We start from the raw sequence: 17450 nt of genomic DNA on the forward strand, positions 1-17450 counted from the left end.
AACAGTATTTAGAATATAATATAATATAAAATGCAATGCAAACTAGTTTGGTTACAGCTCAAATTCTCATTCTATCATTCACCCTGCCTCCATTACATATCTTTGTCACACAAGTGTTTGATCACCACATTTGAGTGATCATTGCAAAACCTTTATATATTTATTCTGTTTATACTGTGTATTCTATATTAGCCTACCCATCAAAAGTTTGTACACACCAATTGGAAAGTGTGTCCAAACTTACTGTACTATAATACACATAAATAATATTGCTACTGTATTATAATATACACATAAATAATATCGGCCGATATATCGGTATCTGGCTTTTTTTTATCGGTATCGGCATCGGCGCCCAAAAATCCATATCGGTCGGGCTCTATTACACATGCATGGAATATAAAAATGACAGCCTTGATGTATATCGCTTCTTTCCGGCATAGACTACACCACGCCTATATAGTAAGGGCACTGTTGGCAGTGGAAACGCAAGCCGATTCATAGTTCACCGTCCCGAATCGTACTGTACCGTACCACTCAGTGGAAACGAGCCATAATTTGCAAACGTTTTGCAGAGAAATGAAAACAGGTCGCACCACAACCATTATTTGCAATCACACAAATGCTCCCAAATATATTTTTAGGTTGCACAGATTAAATTATGCAACCAAAATGGTCGCAATTTCAAGCCTTATTTTGAACTTAAGAAAGCTGATTGGTCAAAAATGTTGAGGGCCAATAGCAAAACATAACCTCTAAATACATCTGCAAAAGCCCACGCTGGCTCTGTCTCGCGCACGCACTGTCACCATGCAATGCACTTGTTGATCTTGGATCATTTCAAATTAAATGGCGGAATGCAAAAAATCCAAAACCTGGATTTTCCTGGAAGAGGATCCGTCTCAAATTAATCACCGGAATCGAGAAAGTCAAAAGCTGTGTCTGTGGGTCATTTATTGGGATTACAAGTGAAACTAAAGAATGAGAAATAATGAATAAACATTTGGATTGTGGGCTTGTTGTTGCAATGAAATGACTGACTTGTTTAGGTTTTAAAATAAAATGGATGTCAATATATCAAAATAATAATTGTAACTAATCTCATGATTTGGCAATATCAATATTTTTCCACCAACAAACTTGATTGTTTTTAAGTGTATTATTGTAATAATGGCCACCTTTCATAAAATGTTAACATTATCATTAATATTACTGTTTTGGGGCGCGACAAGTGTTTCTTGCTAGTTTCAGCCCGACGCAGTTTTCATTTTCACGTCCTGCGCCACGTTGTTTAAATAGCGAATGCATTTGTGGCCATCTGTGCGCCCATCGACTGCTGGTCTGAGAACGAGTGTGTTCTGGCGCAGTGTAATGTACGCCTGTAGGCGCCTAGGCGGGTCCACAACACACATACAATCTGCTTATTACACACACACTCTGCTTATTACACACATAGGGACGCGCAGCAGCACACAAACATGCTCTCTAGAGGCGTGTTCAGTTTTTCCATTAGCAACTTCCGCCATGTAAATAGCGAATCCGCCATGGTGTGAGTGCAACTGGCTTTTAAAGGGAATGGAAAATGACACTCTTTTGCACGTTACAGCCAAAACACACCAAATACTCATTAAGAGAATAGGGACAGCCCTTTTAGACCACGCGCCGGGTGCGCCATCGTTAAACTAGCAAAAGTGGATTCGAACACGCCCTGAGTGCACTTGCGCCCTGCGCTTTAGACCATGTCGTTAAAATAGTGCCCTTTTTTTCCACTTGTCTGGTCATGCGATCTCAACAAACATGTCTGTCCACATGAGAAGATCCGCTCCATGTGAAATAAAACCGCTTTAAAGCTGCAGTAGGGAGTTTTTAGAAAACGTTGACTTAGCCTGAAAATTTGAATAAGCACAACTTACAGGTCAATCCCCCTTGCTCTCTGCTGCGCTACAGCTGCTCCCTCCACAGCTCCTCCCTCCACAGCTCCTCCCCCACAGCTCCTCCCTCCAGCTCCTCCCTCCACAGCCGTCCCTCCACAGCTCCTCCCTCCACAGCTCCTCCCTCCAGCTCCTCCCCCACAGCTCCTCCCTCCACAGCTCCTCCCCCACAGCTCCTCCATCCACAGCTCCCCCCTCCACAGCTCCTCCCCCACACCCCCTCCACAGCTCCCCCCTCCACAGCTCCCCCCTCCACAGCTCCTCCCCCACAGCTCCTCCCTCCACAGCTCCCCCCTCCACAGCTCCTCCCCCACAGCTCCCCCCTCCACAGCCCCCCCCCTCCACAGCCCGTCCCTCCACAGCCCGTCCCTCCACAGCTCCCCCCTCCACAGCTCCCCCCTCCACAGTTCCTCCCTCCACAGCTCCTCCCTCACAGCCCCTCCCTCCACAGCTCCTCCCTCCACAGCTCGTCCCCCACAGCTCCTCCCTCCACAGCTCCTCCCTCACAGCCCCTCCCTCCACAGCTCGTCCCTCCACAGCTCCTCCCTCCACAGCTCCTCCCTCACAGCCCCTCCCCAACAGCTCCTCCCTCCACAGCTCCTCCCTCCACAGCCCCCCCCCCAAAAAAAAACTTGGTCCTCAAATCATTACGCATGTTAAGCACCACCCTGACATCTACAAGAAACCATGCCATACATAATTTGTCAGGCCTGTTTTGAAATTATCTAAGTTGTGTAATTCTTATAAAATGAAACAAATCAAGCAGGGATACTTACATGTCAAGCAGAAATGTGGCTAACTCTGCATCGGTTTTAAATCCCTTCAGGACACGTCGCTCCCTCCACCTCTGATAAGCCGCTCCGATGTTTACCCTCGTTTTATTTCGGGCTCTGTCTAATTCTTTCTTTTTCGCTTGCTTATCGTCTTCGGTCTTTTTCCGTTTACCCGTCTTTCTTGTATGAGGAGGTGCCACTCGAGAAATTGGCAGTTTTGGTGGATTGTCCACCATTAGCACAGCAGCGGCACACCAGCCATCTTGATTTTGAACGACGGTATGTGCTGTGCAAGAGAGGGGTGTGATCAGCGCGTGTACACGAGCTTGATTGACACTGCTAAGACACTCCTCCTGGCTCTGATTGGTTGTTTCTGACCGGGAGCCGTGTATTTCTGGGAGGAGCCAGAGGAGCTTGATTTTTTCACAGATTATCTGTCTCGTATTCTACTGTCAGGACAGTTTTAACAAATATGTAAAAAAATAAATTTTTACAAAAGTTACCTACTGCAGCTTTAATTAGGACACTCATATGACATTCTTCATAAATATCTGAAGAGGCCGACATTTTAATAAGGACCGAATGAAACTAACCTGTTTTTTCCTCAGTTTCTTCATGTATCCCGCTGAACACTTCAATCTTTATGTCTTCACCTGTTTTTTCCTCAGTTTCTTCATGTTTCCTGCTGAACACTTCAATCTTTATGTCTTCACCTGTTTTTTCCTCAGTTTCTTCATGTTTCCCGCTGAACACTTCTTCAATCTTTATGTCTTCACCTGTTTTTTCCTCAGTTTCTTCATGTTTCCCGCTGAACACTTCTTCAATCTTTATGTCTTCACCTGTTTTTTCCTCAGTTTCTTCATGTTTCACGCTGAACACTTCTTCAATCTTTATGTCTTCACTCTCGTGTTTAATCAACGCCATCTTTATAATAGTGTCACGTGGATCTCAGATGTTTCTCCAGGAGTTTTCCTGTGTGTTTGGACAATTTGTCATGTTTAAGATGAGAAAAATTAACAGAAAAATAGATGCGTGCGTCTCAATCAGCTCTAGTTCAGAAGTCAATAGTTACCCAGCAAACACAGAACGTTGGCACAACGTACCCAACCTTCTAACAACGTTTTAACAACATGGCCAAAAGGTTGCTATACATTGTGTGGTGAAGTTTGTTACAGCGTTGTCACAATGTTGACATTAAACCACCGTTCAGGGACATCGCTTATTTTCAGCCGCACGCTGGGCTCATAGTGTTGTCTCGTTCTTCATCGATCAAGGATACGTGAGTATTGCGTTTTATTTACCTCAGCTAAATAAGATACATAATTATTCAAACACAACCTACAACATAATTTTCTAATGTGACTAATGTAGCCTCGCACGCACTGTTTAGTTTTTCATTTGATTTGTCTGCGATTTAGTCTCATTCGTTTCTTTGCTCCTCTGGATGTGTGGATGTTTCCTGGACTGATTCCGGTTACCGAACTATATCGTCCAGCTTTCGACTGCTGTCTGCCATTACAGAACCGGTTTTGTTCATTAAATGTTCTGATCTTTGCTTTTTATGTTTTATTTATTATACTTAAAAGAAATTTGTATATTCATTTATTTAGTTTTTTTTTTTTCCACAAATGTATGACTTTTGGAAGAGCAATTTGATTACCATATATGCAGTTTTAATAATCTTCTGTCATTTTTACTCTTCAAAGTGTACACTTGCAGGTGTTGATTATAGGCTAATTTACTGATAGCCCCATTAAATAGTAATAAGGATAAACAATATTTAAAAAGTATATAATTATCTAACATCTGACTAATTAAAAATTAACCTTAAAACATAATGTGCTAAATGGGGAATATCTATAGGCCTATCTAGCATTAAAAAAAAAAAATGTCATACGTCGTCTCTCAGTTGCTGAATGTTTACAGCTCTGTCGCGCCTTACAATAGGGGTTATGCGCAACATTCAAGATTTACAATTGGTATTTAATGATTTGTAGATTATTGTCATGAAATATTGCGGTGATTCAAGCGCTTCGAATCAGTGAGTCATTTTGCAAAGCTTTAGATTCAATTGACTCGGAGTTTCGAAAAGCTTCGTTTCTCCATCACCACTATAGCGACTGATACGTGTTCAGTCTGACTCTATTTACGATAAACGGATTCACTATAGGTTGCGAAATGAGAAACACCTTTGTGTGGATACGCTTTTCTCACATAAATACCGCACTAATGTTTCATGAAGCATATTATAATGACAAAGATATGTTAGATTTAAACAGGTTAAATGTGTAAAACCACAAACCTTTTTCCAGTCTAATCATAACAGTTGCAGGAGCGCGGCGCAGATTTATGATGTCATATCACCAGACCAAAATAAAAGTCCTGTTCATTCTGCACGTGTCTAATATCACAAAAGTCTATAGAATATAGAATATTTTAATACATGTTGTCCAACTATGTGATGAAAAGATTAAGAACTTATTACAAGGCATTGGTATAACGCAGACCTGTAAAAAACGTGTTAAAAAGAGTGTATGAGTTCATATGTGTCAGTATTGAAACGCATATATCTTCCAAAAATCAGTTGAATATAAATTAAAAAAGCAATACAATTAAATGTAATTCATTCAATACAAAAAAGCGCTGACAAAAAGTGCAGTCTAAAAATTCACAGATTTTTAATTAAATCAAAATTAAGTCTCAGATGTCAAGGGTCATTTGTGTAAGTTGCTACCTATGTAGACTGAATCAAATCGCTCACTTATGAGTGAACACAGGCACAGTTTAGTGTTTCTAAAAAAAATAACAAGAACAAATTAATGAAAACACATTTGAATTGATCTGAATTATTTTGTAGGACATCAGGAGCTGTAGACCCACATAAAGAGGTGAGATGAGAACAAGCGTGAGACGAGGAAGACTGAGACAGAAGACGTCCAGGAGGGCTTCAACACACTTGACTGAGAAGCAGCAGCAGAAGAACATCTCATTTTAACCCAGTTAAGTTTGAGTTAAGATCACAAAATGTTTTGCCTTGTGTTTAAAATAATGATTGAGACACATCTTCACATTGCAGTTGAGATGACACAAGGGCGAGTAGATTATACAGAAACTAATTTTCAGGTGAACTATTCCTTAAACGCAACACATTTTGAAAGCATGTTTTTCAAAAATGCAGACTTCTTGTCTTTCTGTGAATAACGCTGGCATCTAGACTGAATATCACTCAGAATAGCACATTATTTGCATTGCATTTGTGAGCCGAGTTGAATGTTTATTTGTATGCTTTTTCACACTCAGTCCCCATGTATGCAGATGAGTGTGACACCGTTTAATTAATTTTATTAAACCCGGGGAAAATATGCAGCTCTCGTCTCTCGTGAATCTTTTCCTCCGACTACATGTTATTTTTCTCTCTGGCCAACTGAACATTTCAACCTTGTGTTTCATAAAGTCAGCAATAATAATAATAATAATAATAATAATAATAAAGTGTCAAAGAAAATGTATTGAAGTGTAAAATAAAGTTCAATTCATAAATATTTGAGTAGTTTAGTACAATAAACCTTGATTATTGTATAATAATAAAATATCAGTTTATGATACAGCTTCATCAAACAAAAATAAAAGAAGAACCCTGGTATAAATGGCTTCTGCGCTCAAACATGACTGTTATGTCTTTTAGACAGAATCTCACATATTAGATGTGCTACACTTTATTAGACTTTAATATGATGTGCTACATATTAGATGTGCATTTTCAGCACATAATGGACAGGAAATGTTTAAACGTGTATTTATGTATTTCACCTATAATTCAAATCGTAATTTAAATATATCTTATTACTTGTATGTGATTTTGTATGTAGCCTAAATTTCCTAGCAGAAGGACTTTTATTTTGGTGATTTGATATGACGTCATGCGTGTGCGTCGCTCTTCTGCGTCTGTGATTCCTCTGAAGAAAGGTTTGTGCTTTTGGAAGTGTTTAAATCGATACAAACTGTTAAATATATATATATATTTTTAGTTTCTACAGTCTATTAAAATTATTTAATTATTGAATGTAACGTAGTAATGTTTTATCTAACATTAACATTGTTAGTTTCAGCACATAATGGAAAAAGTAGCCTACGTCTTATTTCTCTCCCTGAATCATAAATGAGTTTATCATAAACATTAATTCCGTCAAGTAGGGATGGAGAAACGGAGATAAAAACAACAACAACTCGATTCAGTTTTACCAAATGAGTAAATGTGTTTTTAATTTTCAATAGTTGGTTACTTTTTTATTTTAAATACTATTTTCTCCTAACCTTAAACAACTGTTGGTAATAAAATCCTGAAATATTTAAACTATTAAAACTTTTTTTGATATATGAGTGCATAATTGTTATTTTAAATAACGTTTTTCTTGGGTAGAAAGATATTTTCTTGAACAGAAGTAAAGTTATTGTGTATGTACGGTTTGTGCTATACAGTTATGTTAATAATTTTAATAATAATATAAAAACATAACAGTTTACAACATCAAGGAACGTAATGCACTCTTTATGCACAGCTAGAAAAACTGGAAGTGGCTTACTATTTAATGTAGTTAATAAATAATTAAACACCAAATATAAATCACGGAAGTGTCAGTATTTAGTTATTATTTTGTCAATTTGTAGTTTTCTGGCTAATCAGGACAAACAGTGAGCATTAACTGTATCATTGACTGACTCCCTCACCAGTGCGCTGACTACTGAACTAGGGAGCTGATTGAGATTTAGTTTTTATTTTACTTTCTGTTAATTTTTCTATCTAATTATCAATATTAAACATGACAATTCATCCAAACACACAGAAGAACCCCTGATTCAGCCGAGATCCACATGACACACTATTATAAAGATGGCGTTTATTAAAGAGGAGAGTGAAGACATAAAGATTGAAGACAGCGTGAAACATGAAGATACTGAGGAACAAACAGGTTAGTTTCATTCTCTTCATTTGACTCTTATTGAAATGTCGGCCTCTACAGAAATGACAACAACAACATTTAGAGCACATTTAAACACAAAATAGATCGATCCAAAGTGCTATATAGTGTACAAAGCAGGTCTACACAGTAAAAACAACAATTACAGGTTTCCAAAAGCTAAAGGATAAAAATATGACTTGCAGTCGTGATAATTAAAGAACTAGGCTACTCAGGAACAAATGAGTAACACCATATTAACACTCTTAGTAGTTACTACTATTAACTAACAAGAAACTCTGATTAATGAATTGTGACCCTGGACCACAAAACCAGTCACATGGGTCAATTTTATGAAATTGAGATTTATACATCACCTGCTGAATAAGAGATTAATTAAATAAAAATATAATATAATAAATATAATATAATATAAGCTGAATAAATAAACTTTCCATTGATGTATGGTTTGTTAGGATAGGACAACAGCAATTTGAACATCTGGAATCTGAGGGTGCAAAAAAATCTAAACATTGAGAAAATCTCCTTTAAAGTTGCTCATTTATGTTGGCGATTGTGCTGCATTCACTCACAGAAATACATGTTTTATATATTTACGGTAGGAAATTTACAAAATATCTCAATGGAACATGATCTTTACTTACTATCCTAATAATGTTTGGCATAAAAGAAAAATCAATAATTTTGACCTATAGAATGTATTTTTGCCTATTGCCACAAATATACCCGTGCGACATGTGACTGGTTTTGTGATCCAGGGTCACAATTAGTTAGTAATAGCACTCAGTTGAATGTGGTAGTTCACTATTAGCTAATCAATGCTACTATTTTTTTCATACCTCCCAGAGGACTAATAAGAACTACTATATCCAGATTAATAATTAATGTGAAAAATGCATAATGTATAATATAAGGTAATGATAACCCACTAGTAATGACTCAAGTATCCTCCAGAAGGAATTACACTTTATTTGGATCAGTATTCTAAGGTGAAAAGCATGATAAGTTAACGTCTCGCGTTACTCCATGGTTCCCTGAGAGTAGGGAACTAGACATTGCGTCGAAGCTGACGCGATGGGGAAACTCCCTTTCTCCGAAATACTGAAGCCTGATTGACGCTTTTTTGCACTTGCAATAGCCAATGGCGCGAGAAGCACTGCTACTTCTGCGGAGTGATTTGCTCGCAGCGCCTGAGAAGCCCCGTGGTGAGGAGCAGAGTTCGCTCAGAGTTGGAGTAAATCACTCTGCAGAAGTAGCAGTGCTTCGCCTTCTGAGAATATAGTTCCCAGTATGTATACGGTTAGAAGATGGCTGTGTCTCATGTGACCTTGTTATTTGTACACGCTGTGACTACACAAATCACAACATGTAAATAGGAAAATGTTGGCATTATTTTGTCACTTATTGGGAGCAGTATGCTAGCTGGAGCCATTTACCTCCAGTCTTTGTGCTAAGCTAGGCTAGCGGTGGGTGCGTCAGACAGAGTTACGGCACGCACGGAGATGAGAAGGGTATGTATGAACTTATCTAACTCTGGGGGATACGGTGAATAAGCTAAAGTCCCAAAAAGTCTACGTGTTCCTTTAAGCCCTATTTGAAACGCCAGTGATGGCGCTAAACACAATATTCGACTATACAACCTTTTCTAAACCACTCACCATGGAGAGGCGTGGTGATGAGTCTCTCAGTCATCCAATGGTAGCTCATGAAACTCCCGTTGCACAGACATGCGGTGCAAAAGAGGAATTTCAAGATTATAAAACTAAGCGAAAGTATTCTGTGAAGTCCATCCTGCTGCTAAGCAAATGTCCTGAATGGACATACAGTACCTCTTGTCCAAGCCCGAGATGAAGCCAAAGTCCTAGTGGAGTGGGCGTGCACACCAATAAGGCATTCAGTCTCCTGAGACATAAAAGCTAAGTGGATGGCTTCCACTATCCAGTGTGAAAGCCTCTGCTTTGACACTGAATAGCCTTTCTTAACACCCCTATAAAAGACGAATAGCTGTTCCACCACATGCAATAAGCTAGTTGTGTCCACATAAGCGTGCAGCTCTTTTGCATGTTCACTGAAAGACCAAGAAGAGCTAGGTGTGCGAGAATTACGTGCTTGTGCATCTGCTCTGATTGGGTGATAATGAGCTAATCGTCCAGGTAGTTCAACATGCAACATGCAAAAGTCTCAAGGGGGAAAGCGCTGCAATTATGCATTCTGTGAATGTGTGGGATGCCAAAGCCTGCCCAAGTAGCAGAGCTTTGAACTGACGAGCAACCCCCTCGAACGCGAACATCAGAAAACCCCTGTGATGAGGAGCTATGTGAATGTAAAAGTACGCATCTTTCAAATCCATTTCTATAAACTAGTCCCCATGTTGAATATGCACAAGGATCTGTTTTACAGTGATCATTTTGGATGAGTGTTTCGCCAGAGCTCGGATTAACATTCTCAGATCCAGAATGGGATGCAAGCCGCGGTTGTTTTTGGAAATGAGGAAATAGTGACTGTATAGACCAGTGGTTCCCAACCTTTTTCCTTGAGGCCCCCCCTATGTACATAATTAACAATCCGTGACAGTGCCTGTGAACAGGAGGATTTTGTATTTGAACTGCGGTGTGGACCAGGCTCCTATCTTTAGCGAAGCAGCGCAGAGAGCCGCTTCTGAAACATGCCGCGGCACGGCTGGTATAAACACAAGCATTGACTAAAATGGCCACAATCAGCTCCGGTGGCCGTGTTGGAGCCGTAATGCGCTGTAGATGTGTGCAGTGTAAATAAGGGGTAAGCCGTTAGGGGTTTTGAAATTAATCGTTTCTACGATGCATCGCGATGCAGACGAGGATGATTCGGTATCGGTTCAGTAATAGATCATAACTGATTGTAATGTACTGACGCTTTTCTGACATCATTTGTCGCGTACGAGCTATGTCGTGGTAGCATACAATGGCAGAGGGAGGTGAGACGCGAGTGCAAGAAAATTAAAAATGCTCCAACTACTTTAAAAGCCTACATCTGGGCACATTTCGGCTTTTATGAACAACCTGGTAAGCTCGACCTGCAGAAGACGCGCTGTGTGTGTGCGCTCATGTCACGCACAAATAGAATTTGCAGGAGGTAATACCACTAACTTGATAAATCACGTTAGCCGTTTTCACCCCGAGCTGTTAACGCTGTTTTAATAAGGGGGACCGGAGGGTGTGCTGCAACTACAGGGGGATCACACTTCTCAGCCTCCCCGGGAAAGTCTATGCCAGGGTACTGGAGAGGAGAATGCGGCCCATAGTAGAACCTCAGATTCAGGAGGAACAGTGTGGTTTTCGTCCCGGTCGTGGAACACTGGACCAGCTCTACACTCTCTACAGGGTGCTGGAGGGTTCATGGGAGTTTGCCCAACCAATCCACATGTGCTTTGTGGATTTGGAGAAGGCATTCGGCTGTGTCCCTTGCGGCGGCCTGTGGATGGTGCTCCGGGAGTATGGGGTTCGGGGCCCTTTGCTAAGGGCTATCCGGTCCTTGTACGATCGGAGCAGGAGCTTGGTTCGCATTGCCGGCAGTAAGTCAGACTTGTTCCCGGTGCATGTTGGACTCCGGCAGGGCTGCCCTTTGTCGCCGGTTCTGTTCATAATTTTTATGGACAGAATTTCTAGGCGCAGCTAGGGGCCGGAGGGGGTCAGGTTTGGGGACCACACGATTTCATCTCTGCTCTTTGCGGATGATGTTGTCGCGCTGGCCCCATCAGACCAGGACCTTCAGCATGCACTGGGACGGTTTGCAGCCGAGTGTGAAGCGGCTGGGATGAGAATCAGCACCTCCAAATCCGAGGCCATGGTTCTCAGTCGGAAAAGGGTGGCTTGCCCACTTCAGGTTGGTGGAGAGTTCCTGCCTCAAGTGGAGGAGTTCAAGTATCTTGGGGTTTTGTTCACGAGTGAGGGAAGGATGGAACGGGAGATTGACATACGGATCGGTGCAGCTTCTGCAGTAATGCGGTCGCTGTACCGGTCTGTCGTGGTGAAGAATCGATTTACCGGTCAATCTACGTTCCTACTCTCACTTATGGTCATGAGCTGTGGGTCATGACCGAAAGGACAAGATCCCGGATACAGGCGGCCGAAATGAGCTTTCTCCGCAGGGTGGCTGGGCGATCCCTTAGAGATAGGGTGAGAAGCTCGGTCACTCGGGAGGAGCTCAGAGTAGAGCCGCTGCTCCTCCACATCGAGAGGGGCCAGCTGAGGTGGCTCGGGCATCTGTTCCGGATGCCTCCTGGACGCCTTCCCGGGAAGGTGTTCTGGGCATGTCCCACCGAGAGGAGACCCCGGGGAAGACCTAGGACACGCTGGAGGGAAGTCTGGGCATCCCTGCTTAGACTGCTGCCCCCGCGACCCGGCCCCGGATATGCGGAAGAAGATGGATGGTTGGAGCTCTGACATCCTTGTGCCTTGTTTGGCCTTGTAGTTTGGTTTCGGTTCTGTGTCGGGATTCAGACATCCATGCTCCGCGTGTTTGTCTTCTGTTGTGAACGCACAGGATGAGTCTTGTTTTGTCTAGCACACAAGCTTGTGTTTTACACTAGCTGTGTGCTTTCATGTTGTCATGTTCTGTGTGAACACGTGGCTTGTGATTAATGTGACTGGCCTTGTGCTTGCGTTTTATGTGAGGCCTATTACTGGCCTTGTGCTTGTGCCATGTGCTCTCCTGTCGATTGTCTAACCCCGCCCACCTTGTTACCTGATTATTGATTCATTTACTCCACCTGTCCTCCCTTGTTACCAGCTTTGTTTGCTCTCCCTATTTATTCTCCCTGTGTTTGCAGTCCTGTGCTGGTTCGTCGTCGTATGTACACTGTGTGTTTCCCTGCTGTGTGCTTCAAGTCAAGTTTAGCCAAGCCAAGTCAAGTCATGTTTTCCCCCTTGGGGTAGTTTTTGTTTGTATTTTGTTTTATTTTTATTATTAAAATAAAGCCCATCAACTCTGCACTTGAGTCCTCGCTTCATCCCTCACATTTCAACTCGCTTCATCCGCTTCATTTCAACCTTTTTTGTTTTGAGATTTTGATAAGTTGTTGAGATATATTGGTTAAAAATTACAATCAATATTTGGTCCGATTTTAGCATTGGTCTGAACAAAAATGGCAGACAGGCTGAATGAAAAAGTAAATCCACTCTCTAGCGGCTGGTGGCGCTTATGGAACAGCAGAAAAAGAGCTGTTTTAATCTCTTTAAGCTGCGCTTATAAACGCTATTTTAGTAGGCAGTACACTAAGGGAAGACTCAGTTTGGTGTGTGTTGCTCTGTACCATTAAATAAGGGTTAATTTATATTTGCTTTTGTTTTGCTTTAGACCTGATGCAGCTGAAAGAGGAGAGTGAAGAACTGATGGAAATGGACGAGAAAAATCAGCATATGAAAGATTACGATTACATAACTGGAGAAAAATCTTTTGGTTGCTCAGTGACAAAAAAGGTTTCCTCACGAAAAGGAGCTCCGAAGACAGAGAGTGATTTCACCTGCCAACAGTGTGGAAAGAGTTTTAATCAAAAAGGACACTTTAATGTCCACATGAGAATTCACACTGAAGAGGGTCCTTTCACCTGCCAACAGTGTGGAAAATGTTACACTCATAAAACAAGCCTCAATACCCACATGAGAGCTCACACTGGAAAGAGCCGTTTCACCTGCCACCTGTGTGGGAAAGGTTTCACTCAAGAAGCAAGGCTTAATCTCCACATGAGAGTTCACTCTGGAGAGAGTCCATTCACCTGCCAACAGTGTGGAAAGAGTTTTGCTCAAAAAGGACACTTTAATGTCCACATGAGAATTCATACTGGAGAGAAATCTTTCACCTGCAATCTGTGTGGGAAAAGCTTCTCACGAAAAGAAAATCTTAAGACTCACATGATAATTCACACTGGAGAGAAGCCGTTCACATGTGATCAGTGTGGAAATAGTTTTACACACAAAGGACATGCGAATGCCCACATGAGACTTCACACTGGAGTGAAGCCGTTCACATGTGATCAGTGTGGAAAGAGTTTTAATCAAAAAGGACACTTGAATGTCCACATGAGAATTCATACTGGAATGAAGCCGTTCACTTGTGATCAGTGTGGAAAGAGTTTCACAATTAAAGGAAACCTTAAGACTCACATAAGAAGTCACACTGGAGAGAAGCTTTACAGGTGTCCTCAGCAGGGTTGGGGAGCAACGGAATACATGTGACGGCGTTATGTAATCAGGATACAAAAATCTGATTACTGTAGTTATACTATAATAATCTGATTACTAAGTTTTTTGAAAAAAAACGTAGTAATCAGATTATAGTTACATTTTGAAAAAAGGGGGAATATTTTCAGGATTACAATGGTTTAATTTAAAACTTAATAAATAAAGTATTTTGGCATAATAACGCTATATTAAGCGCTGCTTGATTATACAGTAGTTCCTGATTCTGTTGCCAGTAATGACTCACGTGTGCCACCCGGTCGCTGGTGCATGCGCAAATAACAGCTGTCTACAATCTCCTCAGACGCTGAATGAATCGCTGCTGCCAGTAGAAACGATGCCCGTGGGACAAAAACGGTTTCAATTCATGGGAATTCCGCTGACATTTTGTTTTCAAAGAAGAAAATGCAAACAACATGGTTGTAACGAAATGCCCTTACTTAAAGGGATACTTCAGGATTTAGCATTAAGCTTTGTATTAACCTGTAGAAAACCTGTAGTATTTTCGAATTACCATGCTTTCCAGCCTCATATCCCCCTGAGACGAGAGATTTATGTATTTTTTGTCTGGAAAAAATCCTCCGATGACGCAAAAATCGTCATTTATCGTCATCGGAGGATTTTCTGGCCAGAGGCTAAAGACTACAGCCAGTAGGAGGATCTGTCCCGCATGTTTTCAACCCGCCCATAGAGGGTGGGATCTCACTCACAGAATGTACACAGTTCAGCCGTCTTTCATTGGAAGCTAAGCTAGCAGGCTCTTGTTCTGTGGAGAAAGCTGAGTAGTAGGAGAAAGCTGAATGGGTTACCATCCTCTTTTTCCCGGACTTGTCCGGCGGGCGAGATCGTTCAAAATGTCCGGGATTCGGCTTTTGCGTTCTGCGGTCGCCATTCATTGTTTACATGCACACCTTTTTTTCAATCTAGCTGAATTCATTCCGATTGGTGAGTCTGAATGTAGTGTTTGCATGAACGCTAAACAAGTGATCAGTTGATGTGCGTTTTAACATTGCTAAGAAAATTCCCGCTCCTCCGTGAGAGATATGAGACCTGGCGCTTCTCAGTAATGACGCCACCGGCCCTCAGCCTCGTCCTGCTCGCCACAGTAAACATGATGAATGGCGACTGTAGAACGCAAAAGCCGAATCCCGGACATTTTGGGCGATCTTGAAATCCCTGGCAAACTCGTCACGGAGACTCACGAAGTTAGTAGCCTAGCCTTGTTGTTTTCAACTGCGCTCTCTTACCGGTAGGCGTGGCTTGGGAGTGGCCTCCTAGGGCAGCGAAGCAAGTGCATTCTGGGAGTTGTTGTCTTTCATCCACATAAGCCAAAAAAACATTTTCTGGCTTTTCTCAGTCGAGAAGGCTCCAAATTCAAAAATGTCTTCACATTTCTTCTACATAAATGACCTATTTTAAATACACATTCATATTTCCAGAGGTGAAGTATCCCTTTAATCTCTTCTCACTTAACGGGATGTTCGCTGCCTAGGTAACGTAGGGGAACTCCCACTGCCAACGTTTAGTCAGGCAAATTAAGAAAGATCACAGCTTTAGTCAGCTTTAGGCCTATTTTAAAATAAACTAATACTGTGTAGAAATTTAAAATGTTGTGTTTTTTGTTTGTTAGTTAAAAATAAAACAAAAATAATCTGCAATACCATACAGTAGCCACTAGATGTCTGTATAGCCCTTTACATAAATATTCAGGGCTGTGTGTTCCCAAGTTGTGGAAATGAGACATGATTGCTTAGTTTTAATAGGTTTTTAGCTACAACATAGTTACTTACAGCTATATGACATTTTCTTAAATAGTTTATATTTTGCAAATATTTTACACCGGACCAAATTCTTAATTAATAAAAGGTTTTCATAAAAATGATATTTCTTCTGGCTTGACTTTATTTATATATATGTGACCTTGAAGTAATCCAAAAGTAATCAGATTACATTACTTTCATATTGTGGTACTTGGATTACTTTACTGAATACTTTTTTCATGAAGTAATTTGTAACTGTAATGGAATATATTTTTAAAGTAACCCTCCCAAGCCTGGTCCTCAGTGTGACATGAGTTTCACATACCTTAGAGACTTGAAACATCATGTACAAATTCATTCTGGAAAATATCTTTAGCGTTCTGAGTGTGGCAAGAGGTTTAGGAAAAGGAGCAATTTTGAAAACCACCTGCTTATTCATTCTGAGGGAAAATAATTTAATTTTGATCAGCATTAGAAAAAACTTTTGCCATCACACAGATACACCTGAAAAGTCATGCCGATGTGAAAAGAGTTTTAAATGTGTGGAAAGATTTTCAAATGGCTCAGCATTTTCTAAGGTGAACTATGTAAGATTTATGTTATAATTCATTCTCTTAACCCAGTTTATTGTTCAGTGACTACAGTGGTGTTCTGAAATGAGGAGGCAAGGTCCTTATATTGGGGATATTTTGGGGATATTAATTTAATTTTATCAATCAATAAATTTACACTAGAAACAACCTTGTTGTGTTATTTTGGTTTAATGCTGTGAAGCTGCTTTGATGCAATCTGTATTGTGAAAAGCGCTATATAAATACACTTGACTTGACTTGACTTGACATATAGTTTTATTAATGTTTTTGTAACACTTTACTTGAAGGGGTGTGCATAAGACTGACATGGCACATGTCATGAATATGTAGGAGGTTTTATGCATGTTAATGACAATTCTCATTGTGTAATTCGCTCAATTATGTAATTTTTAATGCAAAGATGACATTGTTTGAGATGTCTTTGTTATGGCAACTTACCAAGACAACATAACCTGTCATAAACACGACATAGCAGATTAATCATCAAACTTAAGAAACTACTTAGTTTTTTGGGTTAACGTTACATTGTATTTCTGACCACTTTTTTTTTTTCCAGTGGTACAAATTGAATTTGTCATTAAAATGTCATCAAGTGTTAATACTGTCAAATTATTTTATAACTAATTCTGGAATACTGAAAAAAAGTGGTCAGAAATATATTCATGACAGTTATAATGGCCTCATGGCAGCCAATGTCAAAACCAACCACATGACATTAATGTAATGTTAACCCATAAAGTTTGTCATGACAAAGACACTGACAGGTTATGATGTATTGGTTTATGACAAGTTGTCATAACAAAGACATCTCAAACAATGTCATATTTGCATAAAAAATGTCATAATTTAGTGAATGACACTTAATGACAGTTGTCATAAACATGCATAAAACCTCCTTCATGTTCATGACGTGTCATGTCAGTCTTATGCACACCCCTTCAAGTAAAGTGTTACCATGTTGGTTTTATATACATTAAATGTAAATGTATGTCCCAATTACACTTAATGTTGTCACATTGTCCTGGTTAAATAAACATTACATGACATACAAAAAATATATATATTTGTATTTTACGTTAATAATGTAAGTAATGTTCTATTTGTTAAAGGGGTCCTTGATTATGATTTCACTTTTCTAACTAGTTAGTGTGTAATGTTGCTGTTTGAACATAAACAACATCTTCAAAGTTCAATGCAAA

General features: G+C 40.3%; 2 protein-coding genes across 7 annotated transcripts in view; one reads left to right on the plus strand and one right to left on the minus strand.

Annotated features, from left to right (window-relative positions):
• Positions 1-5069, minus strand: part of LOC311088070 (uncharacterized protein) — a 135640-nt gene extending 130571 nt beyond the window's left edge. Inside the window, exons 1-3 of one of the 6 annotated variants that reach the window (XM_084121725.1) lie at positions 5007-5063; positions 3298-3676; positions 2708-2990 (exon numbers count right to left, since the gene is read on the minus strand). In XM_084121725.1, the coding sequence (XP_083977851.1) occupies positions 2708-2990; positions 3298-3628 (614 nt within the window). In that variant the 5' untranslated portion in view covers positions 3629-3676; positions 5007-5063. Of the gene's footprint in view, positions 1-2707; positions 2991-3297; positions 3677-5006 lie in introns of all 6 variants that reach the window. The other 5 variants (XM_084121724.1, XM_084121727.1, XM_084121726.1 and 2 more) reach the window with 5 other exon arrangements.
• Positions 5070-6605: 1536 nt separating this feature from the next.
• LOC311088074 (uncharacterized protein) lies at positions 6606-17280 on the plus strand. Its single transcript, XM_084121731.1, has 3 exons — positions 6606-6670; positions 7549-7674; positions 13018-17280. The coding sequence occupies exons 2-3, from the start codon at positions 7596-7598 to the stop codon at positions 13893-13895; spliced, it is 957 nt and encodes a 318-aa protein (XP_083977857.1). The 5' UTR covers positions 6606-6670; positions 7549-7595; the 3' UTR covers positions 13896-17280.
• Positions 17281-17450: the final 170 nt, after the last annotated feature.

The sequence above is a fragment of the Abramis brama genome (genome assembly GCF_963993115.1).
Source record: "Abramis brama genome assembly, chromosome: 8".
Taxonomy (NCBI): Eukaryota; Metazoa; Chordata; class Actinopteri; order Cypriniformes; family Leuciscidae; genus Abramis; species Abramis brama.